We start from the raw sequence: 12,578 nt of genomic DNA on the forward strand, positions 1-12,578 counted from the left end.
GCATATCTGCAACATTGTGCTTTCACTCGTGTCTTGAACCCGACTACACTGTTGAAAACGTTTCAGGAAACAGAAAAACCAAACAACTTTTTCAATTCCAAAAATTGCTTCTTAACACAAAAATGGAAAAAACCATTTCTATGCCATTTCTACTGTTTTTAGATATAGAAACAAAATCAAACGGGCCTTAAATAGGAACTCCAGCCTCTCTAGGACATGAATGTTTGATGAATGCTCTCACATTGTGTTGCAAGTGAACTACATCCATCTTCCTTGGCCAATGACCTGAAAGAAGAAAGATGATAATAGGTAGAAGAAAAGATTGGAGATGTGGAGCAACAGATGTGAGTTCTGGGACCAGAAGAAGCGTTAAGAGTTATCCGCTTCCTCACCTTTGAGTCCGTGGTTCTATTTATCTTAGTTGAGACACTGGTAGTATGTATTCCATGTTCTAGAAGGTCCCTTTCTTAATTGCTACGTAGGGACTAATATCTTAATTGCCTGATTATGACATCCTTCCTTCTGGTTTCTTGTATGACTCACCTTTATATCTGGCATGACATTATAGGTGAGCTTATGGGGAGAGGATGATGGTCTCTTCTTATGACCCTTGTCAGGTGACGTATCTTGATAGGAGAGACGTTTATATGTATGTCGGATGCCCCCAACTTTTTTTAGTCAAAATTGAGGAAATAGAGTGAGATGGTATGCCAATAATATTGTGCAACCTGTCGCAGCTGCGGGTAAAGAGATCTGAGCTATATCACATTGAATATATTTTACTTAATTTATCAAAAATTGTAAATAATTGAATAGAAATTTTGTTTTGAGATTGCACTACAAGAAAATAGGGCATTTCTCTCTCTCTCTCTCTCCTTAAATCCAATTATCAAAGAAAGAAAACTCAGGCTCTTCCACATGTATACTATTCATGCTCTATTTCTGCGATCTTCAATCTTTTCTATTCAGCAAAGATCCAATGCCAAAGTTAGCCACCATGGACTTCATGCTGCCCAGACAACCTGAACCATATATATCACCATATTCTGTCATGAAAAACTATGCTCCCCCAACAAATATGAGCGATTGAAGTTTCAGAACACATGAACCCATGACAGCGTGACCCATGCGCAGTGTGGCGTGTGGGCTGCCCCACATATAGGGGTGTTAAAACCTATCCCGAACCAATGAAACCAAATTGAACAAATCGGATGAGCTTATAAGTATGGATCGTGTTTTGGCTGACGTAAATCAAATTGAACCGCATCAAAACTGCTAAAGATACGAAACAAAATTGAAAGACCAAATAAAAACCAATATAACCATATAAGAAACCGTTAGGGATCATAAAATAAACACTTTTTCATACTTTTAATAAATATATTTATAGGGGAGGTTAGGTGTGCCATCAAATTTCTTGGAGTTAGTCGTTTAATCAATGGGAGGACTGGGATGAGAGGCGCATAGGGGTACTTTTCAAAGGGAGGGAGCTAGGAGAGAGACAAATTTAGGTATACCACTAGCATACACAATATTTTCTAATATTACATGATAAATCGAGACCGAACCAATATTAACTGATAAAAGAAGCCAATAAGAACTCAAAACCAAATCAAGATCAGTCAAAATCGATGCACCCTTATTGATTCATGTTATGATTTCACCGATTTTCACATCGAAATCTTTGAAAGTACTAAATTGAAATCAATCCAAACCGATGGATTGACACCCCTACCCACATGTATGCTTTTACCAACCCAATCTAGCTAAATCGAAAACTAAGATCCCCCTCAAAAAAAGGACCAAGAAATCACAACTGATCTCAAAATTGGTCCAAAGTCTAGAGAAAAGACTCATGACCATGGACCAAGAAATCACAATTGATCTAAAAATTGGTCCAAAGTGAAGAGAAAAGATTCATGACCATCGTTTTGGCTGATACAACTACTCTATTGTCCACTTTTAATAAACGTGATTGACCAATTCTGGATCATCTTCTGGAATCGTAAAACAGTCAAAATTGAGTGACTGTTCATCAAATACTTTATTAATTTTTTTTTTTGGTATCGAATCAGTATTAGCTAAGATCGATACTTAAATCTATTGTGCCGGACTAAAAACAAATAATAATAAATATTCAATTAAAAAAAAAAAAAATAAATAAAAGATTTTTTTTTTTTGTTGAAAATGATTTATTGAAAAAGACCTAAAGAACGCATGAATTTGGAATTAGAGACATCCAAAATCCATGGAATCGGATTGAGGTCAAATAGTCTTGTACATCAGGAAAAAAATCCTCTGTTTTTCTCATCCCTGTTTTTCCTTGTTTTGCTACCTCCAGAACACGACATGCGGACAACTTTAAGACCAACGCACCGGATGTAATAATCCTCAACCAACCTTGACCGTTGATGTTAAAATTGTCCACGTGTCGTGTTCTGCAGGTAGCAAAACAAGGAAAAGCAGGGATGAGAAAAACAGAGGATTTTCATCCTGTACATCACGGGTCACTTTCCTTATCAAAAGTGTCAGCTAAACTGTCGAGCTCTTTTGGAGCAAAAACGAAAAATATATTATCCTAAATAAAACACAACATGCTTCATGTCTTGAAGGATAGGGAAGGAGATGGGATTATTTGCCCTTAAATGTGTGTGTGTGAGAGAGAGAGAGAGAGAGAGCAAGGGAGCGGAGGAGAGGAGGAGGAGGAGGAGGAGGAGGAGGAGAAGGAGAAGAAAAGGATTGAGAATGAGTGGCACCCGTTGGCCTAAGGGATGTAGGGGAGAGCTCCCGTATGAGATCTGATCCGGACTCCTATATCTATGGGGGTTTCTCAACACTCCCTTCTCTCATCCTTTATCACCTGCACATCACCTTCATTAGCGGCCATGAAGAACAACAACACCTCTAACATCTCTTCCCCAAACCTGACCCTCACATTCGGTGTTACTCCGGCAGCCACCACCAGCCTCCCAGGAACCCTAATAAGCTTCACCCACCCAATCACTGCAGTACTTCTCATCTTTGTTTCCCTTCTTTTCATTGCACAATTTCGTTCTAAGATTCATAAGAAATCTAGGCCAGCTGCGCCACTCCCACCTGGTCCAGCACCATGGCCTATAGTTGGCTGCATCCCGGAATTGTACCGAAAGAAGCCGATATTCCGGTGGATACATGGGCTTATGAAGGAAATGAATACCGAAATCACGTGTTTTCGATTTGGTGAGGTGCATGTAATTCCGGTAACTTGCCCGGAGATTGCTCGAGAATTCTTGTAAAAATATGATGCTACCTTTGCTTCAAGGCCTATTACAATGGGGATCGAGTACTCAAGCCGTGAGTTCTTGTCCCTTGTTGTTGTGCCATGGGGTGATCAATGGAAGAAGATGAGGAGAGTGGTGGCTTCTGAGGTTATCAATCCCAGGAGACTTCAATGGCTCCTTGAGAAAAGAACAGAAGAGGCAGATAATCTTGTCTACTATGTATACAACCAATGCACTAGTACTGGTTCAGTTGTGAACGTCAGGGTTGTAGCTAGGCAATATAGTGGCAATATCATTAGGAAGATGAAGTTCAACAAGAGATACCTTGGGGAAGGAAAGAAGGATGGAGGGCCTGGCATTGAAGAAGAAGAATATGTCAATGCCCTCTTCACTGTGCTTTCTCACGCATACGCATTTTGTGTATCAGATTATATGCCTAGTTTGTGGAGGTTTGATTTAATGGGACATGAGAAGATTTTGAAGGAAGCTACTAGGATTGTTGACAAGCACCATGACCCCATAATTGATGAGAGGATTGGAGAATGGAGAGAAGGGAAGAGGAAAGAAGCTCAAGATCTTCTTGCTATTGTCATTTCAATTAAAGATTCAAATGGAAAGCCATTGCTGTCCGCAGAAGAGATCAAAGCTCAAACTGCGGTATGATTCTAACTGCATCATTTATCTTTTCTGTCTTAAGGTATCCATGCAATTAGGAGTGTCAATGGACTAGGTTTTTTCAAACTCCTGCCCATCACTAGGTTTCTTAACTCAACCTAGTCCCAATCCTGTCAGGCTCAAACCAACATAGCTTGGCCCTGATTGACCCTGATCGGGACCGGGGTAGTCTTGACTGACCCAGGTAGTATGATGAATTAGAAGGGAAGTAAATAAGTTAATGTTATAAATCATAATGAAGGTGAATGGTGTGTAGTGGAGAATTAAAATGTTTGTGGATTAAAAATGTATAAGTGTGATGGTATGGGTGGTTTAAATTATAATAAATTTGGGGCCCGTTTGATAACATTTCAAGAAACGCGTTTCTGCCATTTTTGTGTCAAGAAACGACAGAAACGGAACAAAAAACGTTTGATAAAACTATTCCGTTTCACCTAATTACAGAAACAAAAATAGAAATTTATATCTATTTTTGGTTCAAGAAACAGAAACGACGGAACAAGTAGAACTCGTTTCGTCGTTTCTGGAAACAGACTTGTGGAACTCAGAGAGATTGAAGGTGCCTTATAGCTGCATCTGGCGAAGGTAAATCAACTCCCATATTAGTCCTCTGTTGCAATTGCGGCTGCGGCAGCTTCCAGAAACCAACATGGGTCCCATGGTCTGATCGCTCGTCATCCGAGTAAATCCTGCCGAAGTATTCACTAGCAATAGTAGTAGGGTTAACGGCACCAGCTGACGCCATTGCTGTAGCTGTGATAGTACGGGTTGGAACAGGTGGAGGAGAAGATAGTGAAACAAAGCCCTCCTCTTGCTTCTGCGGAGCAGTGACGCTCAGATGCAAGAAATGTTCCCCTAGCCCAACTTTCTGATCATGCAAGCGACCACCATCCTCAACATGAACCTGAATCGGAGGCAAATTAGACATAGAAGGTGAGGAAGATGTTGAACCAAAAGAGGAATTGGTTTCCATCATTGGAGAATCCGATAGCAATTAAACATCTTGCTCAGATTTATTAACCTGCTTTATATTGCCACCCACAAAATCAGGTTGAGGCTCCCCATCAGCATTAGGGTGGACATGGATGGCATCGTTCAGACCTAGCAAGCCATTAACAGAAGCTGTGTCAGCAGAGATCCCTCTGGGCAGGATTCTAGCACCGTTGAGGGCATCCAAGAACCAATTTCTTGACTTGGAATCGTTGAGGAGATAGCTGACCGAGGCGGCTGTTTCGGGCTTGGTAGGAAAGAGGAAGACGCAGAGGCGAGAGGGCTTCAAGGAGGAAGTGGTGGTGCGATCGTACTCTTCGATCATGTTCTTGAGATCTTTGTCGGTGATGACGGAGATGAGGGAGTCGAGGTCTTCGTTGGGGAGTTGGTACTTGAGGGTGAAAGAGCGTCCATGGAGGAGGCTACGAGAGAGCCGGGTAGAGAGGTCTGCAAGGCTGGAGTGGCGGTCCACCACCATGATACGGGTCTCACCACCCAGGTAGCAAAGAGACCTGTCATGAGGGCGGGGAACGATGTTTTCATAAACAAGGTATATCAAACACCTACAAAACCGTTTCTGTTCCTAGAAATGGAAATTTATGTTTCTTCTGTTTCTCGACATAGAAACGGCAGAAATGTTATCAAACGGTGCCTTGGTGTGTTAGTGATGATATATTTTTATACACAGATTGAGATAAACATCATGTATATAGGGTCAGATTGGGTTGGGCCAAGCACAGCCTAGGCCTAGCTCACTCCGACCTCGGGCTTCAAAATCTCAGCCTAAGCCCACTCTACGGGTTGAACAATTCAGCCTAGGCTTTGTACAGGCTCAGGGCAGGCTAGAGCGGGTTTGAGCTGGCCAGACTTTTTTGACACTCATACATGCAATTAAACCTAGTCAAAGTAAAGCCAAAACTCGATCAGGCTTTGGATTTGAGGTCTGGACTCTGGATTCAATACATTAATCCAGTAACTAGTGAATCTAGGCCCATATGACCATTTATAGATGGGGATCTTGAGGGTATTCTTCTTGAGCCTTCCTTGATTAATTGATTATTACAAAACCATTATTGGAAGTTTAATCCATTTTTGCAGGAATTAATCTATTCAGCAGTGGACAATCCATCCAATGGGGTGGAATGGGCCTTGGCAGAGATGATCAACCAGCCTGAGATGCTTCAGAAAGCTACCGAAGAAATTGACAGGGTCGTTGGAAAAGAAAGGCATGTGCTAGAGAAGCCTTTCGGCTCCACCCCATCGCGCCCTTTAATCTTCCACATGTATCTAATGCCGATACAACGGTCGCCGGCAATTTCATTCCTCAAGGTAGCCATGTCTTATTAAGCCGAGTTGGGCTAGGCTGAAACCCTAAAGTTTGGGATGACCCACTCAACTTCAACCCTGAGCGTCATTTGAAGGATCCTTCGCTTGAGGTTAACCTGGCTGAGCCGGAGCTCCAGTTCATCTTGTTTGGTACTGGGAGGCGTGGGTGCTTGGGGAGCACGCTCGGCTCTGCCATGACTATTATGTTATTGGCTAGGCTTCTACAAGGGTTCAGTTGGGGAGTAACACCCGGTGTGTCTAGGATTGAACTCAGGGAGTCAAGAACCAATCTCTTATTGGCTAAACCCTTGCTTGCACATGCTAAGCCACGTTTTCCAGTAGATGCTTATCTTATGCACTAGAATAATTCTTAGAGTCTTTTATTTTTTTATTTTTTAAAGATAAAAAAAAATGTATCAAGGAAATAAAATGCATCCACAATTTTGGTACAGATGATCTAATCTCAAAATGTGTGAACAAACATTTCATCCCTACCAATCAAAGTTCCCCATGTGGCTTCTCGTTTCCCACAGAAATGCTATGTTATAGTTACTTTGTGTCCAAAATGTTTTTTTTTTTCAATACAAATGATCTTTTAGTATAAAATAAAAAAGAAAAAATTCTTACAAACTCAATTTTCGGTCCATGTCACTGACCTTTGTACTCGTTGGCCAAACCCTCATCCCAAATTCATCTTAAGGGATGATCTTCTCTCCTCCGAGCTGCTCTGCCTTCATTCAATCGTGGTAGCCTTCAATTCCTGTCCTCCATTATCACATTCTATCGTCAACATGTAATAATTTCACATAAAAAATGAATAGCTAGCTCGATGTAAACTTAAAAGTATTTGGGCACTCTCTCCATAACAACTAGCATTTGAGGATCTACCCAAATTATTACTTTGGCCATTACTTCCACTATCCACGATGTGAATTTGAAATCAAAACCGAATTGTTTACATTAAAATCATGAAACCATTTATTAAATGGTTCGGTTTTGGTTTTAAAATTGAAACCGTGATTCGATTTTGGTTTTAAAGTTTAAACCGCTAATATACCGTTTAAGTAAATTGTCAAACCGAATGTATGCAATTTTTTTTTTTACCCCGAATATTATCTGGGACCAGGGATAGCACCTAGAATTTTATTAAAAATAAAATTGATAATAAAAAGACAAGGGGAGGGGACATAACCTGCCTTTCCCCAACCCAGGAGAGACAAGTCACTCTATCACTCTCAAAACCCAAAAAAAAAAACCCTTATAAAATAAATTGTTACATTCTGAAGATTGGTAAACCAAATTTGTCCTCTCGAATGATGCAACTAAGATCATCTGGAAGAGGATCATCACCATGGAAAATCAACTTTATTGTAGACTCACAAGCAAAATTAGCTAATCAATCCGCTGTTCGATTGCTTTCCTGAAATGAAAATGAGACGTGGGCTCTCAAAGAATCGCAGAGGTTGATAACTTCCTGAAACCAATACCAACAACTCTACAAATTACATGATCTTTGGGTAACCAGCTTCACAATCAAGGAGGAATCAGAATAAACATAAAAATCGAAGAGGCCCAATTCCCCACACAATCTCAATCCATCTCTAGGGGCTCTCAACTCAGCCATTGAATTTGAACACATCCCATAGAACTTAGAGAATGCCGCAAGAACATTCCCGTTATTGTTTCTAATAATGCCTCCTCCACTACTTTTACTCGGATTTCCCTTATTTGCTCCATCCACATTCAGTTTAACAGTATGAAAGGGAGGGCACCAATATATAGGAATTGGAGCCTTAACTCGACTAATAGGAGGATTTAACTTAAATACCTGCAGAATAAGAACATCTTTCCAAAAAAGGGGTTGAGAGAATTTAGTGAGATAAGTGATCTCACGAATCCAATTTTTAACTCTCTCAATGATGGCAGATGATGCAAGTGAGCCTTCACCATGTCTTTTCCTATTTCTTTCTTTCCATAATTCCCAAACTATAAATGTTGGTAACAAGCCCATGATGTACTTTGCAAATAGCCTTTACACTAGCACAGGACTGCCAATAAAGGATCCTATTACCAAGATCCTGAGATGAAATAACATCAATGTCTATTGTTCTTCCGAAAAAATTCCAAACCTTAGAAGCAGTTGTTCCCACCAATAAAGTGTGAGTTGTCGTTTCCCTCCAAGGATCCCTACAACAAGAGCATTTAGATTCCAATGGAATACCGATTTCATTAAACCATCATTGGTTGGAATTTTTCCATTTAAGATTTGGCATGAAAAGAAAACTAACTTTGGGAGGAACTGACGTATTCCATAACCATTTAGAGTAAGGAACTTAAGGAGAGTGCAATCAGATCTCATTCCACGCTGACTTAGTAGAGAAAGAGCCATCGCTCATCGGGGTCCAAACCAATCTGTCAACTTTATTTGATGACATAATGTTGGAGTTGAGAATATAATCCCTAATCTCCGGGAAGTCATTAACATTCAACACGTTTTGATCCCAATTGCCATCACCTCTAAACACATCTTTTATCTGAGTTTCAATGTTCACATTCAAGGCACCATCAACATTGTCGATTAGGGAGTCTATACTTGACCAGTTATCAAGCCAAAAATTCACCTCACCAGAGCCGACCAAACATTTGGATTTTAATAAAATAAGCTCTTTAAGCTTATATACAATGAATTATATATATAGTAAGTTTAAGTCATTCAATGTTAAGTTTACATACATTTCAATAAAAACAAATTAAGTTTATATTAAAAAACTATTAAAAAATATATATAACAATAAAAAATTAAATTCATTGTTACAATTTACATCAATTTCACTACAAAATTTAAAGGTAAACAATTTGTTTAAATAAAAAAATTAGAAAACATAAGAAAATTATTTATAAATGATTTCAATTTTAATTTTGATTTTACTTAAAAAATCCTGCACCGAACATAATCAAACCTTCTACACCAGTACATCGGAACCAAACAACTAACACCCTTAATCTAGCGATGATTTTTCTGTTTTTTTAGGTGTAATGGCGGTGGTGGTGGGGATGATTTTTCCTTTTTAAGTTGTGATGGCGGTGGTGGTGGGGATAAAGCTCTGCCCATACTTGAACAGCTTGAAATGTGAGAATTGCCTCATCTATTTGTAATCCTACACCTACTGAAGTGTCAACTGCAAGGGTCAGAGGCAGCCAACTGAAGTATACCTTTTTGTTGGCCCTTTAATTTTGAAGTCTTTTTTTATAACACAACGGAGAAGTGTGATTTCCATAATAAGATATTGGACTTTCTACATTACAATATCTACATTTGAAGTACAAGCACCTGAGTTCTACGATGATATTCTTAAAAGGAAAAAAATCCATCAATCAATTATACCATTATTATCAATTCTCCCAAATCAGCTTTTAAATTCTGCTCAACAGGATTCTCTACTTTCCCTTACAGGAAAAAAGGAAAAAAAGAAAAAAAGAAAAAAAAAAACAAAACGAACAGGCATGATATGATTCATTTCTGTAAACGAGATGAACCCAATAGCAGTACCAAACCCGCCCTTCTGTAACTTGATTCATGGGCTTTTGAAACAATAACCTCACCCAAGTTCCCCATTTTCGTGCAATGCCTCCACCTCACTCTTCTTCTTCTTCGTTTTTTATTTTTTTGACTAACAAGGAATATCCAGGCCTTCAGCCTAACTAGTCCCGTGAGCTCATTCTGACCCCACTGCCTCACTCTTCTTCACCAATTACCCCACCATAAATTTTACACTCTTCATCACATCCTCTTGCAAAAACGTACTACACATGTGGTACATTTGAAGGAAAATTCCTCCTTTGTCGTGACGTACCTATCTTGGATAAGTTAGGGAATTGAAACAAGAAATCAAGAGATAAGATGGACGTATTAAGGCACCCTCCTCAGAACAACAAGGTTGTTATCGGGTTCAAAGATACCTCCCGATACTGTAGGACTTCTATTTAAATAACAATTAATAATTACTCAAGAACAATTTGAGTAACATACAACACTTGCGATAACTACACGCACTACCTAATATCACGTTACCCACATAACCCATGTAATCCATACTTCCATATACATAAGTCACACCACTACACACGTCATCCACTATAGCTCAACCACTCCCTACCCTTATCATGTTCATAACAACATGTTACTTGTTCTTCTGGGCTCTTGGCAAGAGAGTGGCGTGACGAAAGAAAAAAGGTAAAACTAAGACGTAACAAATTACAAGCAACCTCAACTATGTGATGTAACTGATCACTACTACCCGACAAACATAACTTTTCTTTCACAAGGGATGCACAACTAACAACACCCACCAACCATCGAATACGCATTGAAGAAGATCCAGGCTCCCTCCCCAGATCGGAAAGAATAGCCAACCCATTAGAAATCCGGAACCAATGCAAAATCCTGTTCCGTGCATCAGTTGCTTCCTTCTATTAGCACACGTGAAAATACCCACTATCTTTTGGTCGGAGTGTGGATTCCAACCAAATGGGGCACCTATGCTCATAGTTAGCAATTCGGCCGAATAATTCGCGAATTATTCGGCCGAACCGAATTTTAAAGAATTTTATCAAAAATTCGGACCGAATCCGAATTTAAAATAAAATTCTTTAAAATTCGCGACTTTTTCAAAAATGAATATAATTCTCGAATAATTCGGACCGAATCCGAATTAAACCGAATTATTCGGTCCATTTAAACATTATTTAAAAAAAAAAAACAAAAATAAAAAATAAAAAAATAAAAAAAATCAATTTTTTTTTAAAAAAAACCCCAATAAGATTTTTTGACCGCTTTTTTGACCGAATCCTTAAATTAATCGTCCGAATTATTCCGAATAATTCTCCGTCCGAATAATTCCCGAATCCGAATTTGTTAACTATGCGCTAGACTCGCTGTTGTTCCACACTTCCACAGAAGATCCAAGTCCTGTCATTTGATAAGAAATCGGATTAAAAAATTTGAGAATTTTCTGGCACGCCTTCGCAATAGAATTCGTTCAACATTTTAGAATTTGTAGGGAAATTGGCCAACACGTTTTTACCCCAAGAAGCCGCTATTTTTACGAATACAATACCCCTTCGACGCGCAGAAAAGGGCTTTCAGGCCATCAAGGCAATTAATCCCCAACTATGGCGATCTCTGGTTTGCGGAGATTTTGCTCTCATATCTCTCTGGTCTCTTCAATCTCTCTGTACTCCAAAGCAGTAATCACCAGATCATCTGCAACCTCTGCCCCAACATTTACTCAGGCTTCCTCAAAGAAAGTCGCAGATCGGATCGTGAAGCTCTTCGCCATCGATCCCGACGGTCAGAAACGCCAAATCGTCGGACTTTCCGGCCACACCCTTCTCAAAGCTTTAGCCAACAATGGACTGATCGATCCTGCGTCGCACAGACTTGAAGATATCGACGCTTGTTCTGCTGAATGCGAGGTGAATATCGCCGAGGAATGGCTGGACAGGCTCCCTCCTCGTACATACGATGAGGAGTATGTTCTGAAGCGGAATTCGAGGGCTAGGGTTTTGAATAAGCACTCGAGGCTGGGGTGCCAAGTGGTTCTGACTTCGGAACTCGAAGGTATGGTGGTCGCTGTTCCTGAGCCGAAACCCTGGGATACCCCGTAAGATTACTCGGGATGAGTTAGGGCTCTCCTTTTCTCTTATCCGTTTTGAATCTGTTCTGTTTTGGTAAAATAATTGAAAACTTTTGAGGACAAATGGGTTCTCTGGAAATGTGATTTGCTTTCATGCTTTGTTTATCTTGAAAGGTTGTTGAAATTTTTTTATTTTGGGCATGGTACTCGAAATGCTATTTCTAAACGCTCTATCTGGATTATAGATAGGTCTATAGAACACTTGAATAGTTGTATAAATCCTTTCAGGAAGTTTGATTAAGAAAAAAAAAAAAAAACTAGAAACAGCTTTCTGTTAATCTGATGACAGTAATTGAAACAAATTGCATGTATTTTTTGAGGTACTTATGCTGCTTATATAATTTTGGTAGGAAGATTGTAAGAAACCTTGAATTGGAGCATTTGGTAAGATTTTCCGGAGGAGATTTGGACATACCTATCTTAAGCCCATTGCTTTATATATATATATATATATATATTTTTTTTTTTTGATGAACATTGCTTTATTATATTTGTAACAAAAGTATTGGAATTTATATGTCTGTGGTCAAAGTATTGCCTTCTCTGGGATTTTCAGCTCTAAAGTGGTTATTTAGTTGTTCTTAGGCATTGTTTATGGGCATCGGTGCTAGCCAACAAAGCTTGCTACATA

At 39.4% G+C, this 12,578-nt stretch overlaps 1 protein-coding gene and 1 pseudogene across 1 annotated transcript; both read left to right on the top strand.

The window, feature by feature from the left end:
- The first annotated feature begins 2,885 nt into the window (after positions 1–2,885).
- On the top strand, positions 2,886–6,613 carry LOC122057407 (annotated as a pseudogene).
- A 4,611-nt stretch (positions 6,614–11,224) lies between these two features.
- On the top strand, positions 11,225–12,052 carry LOC122074264 (ferredoxin-2, mitochondrial). Its single transcript, XM_042639106.1, has one exon. The coding sequence runs from the start codon at positions 11,424–11,426 to the stop codon at positions 11,916–11,918; it is 495 nt and encodes a 164-aa protein (XP_042495040.1). The 5' UTR covers positions 11,225–11,423; the 3' UTR covers positions 11,919–12,052.
- The last annotated feature ends 526 nt before the right edge of the window (positions 12,053–12,578 follow it).

Source organism: Macadamia integrifolia, chromosome 1, assembly GCF_013358625.1.
Source record: "Macadamia integrifolia cultivar HAES 741 chromosome 1, SCU_Mint_v3, whole genome shotgun sequence".
Taxonomy (NCBI): domain Eukaryota; kingdom Viridiplantae; phylum Streptophyta; class Magnoliopsida; order Proteales; family Proteaceae; genus Macadamia; species Macadamia integrifolia.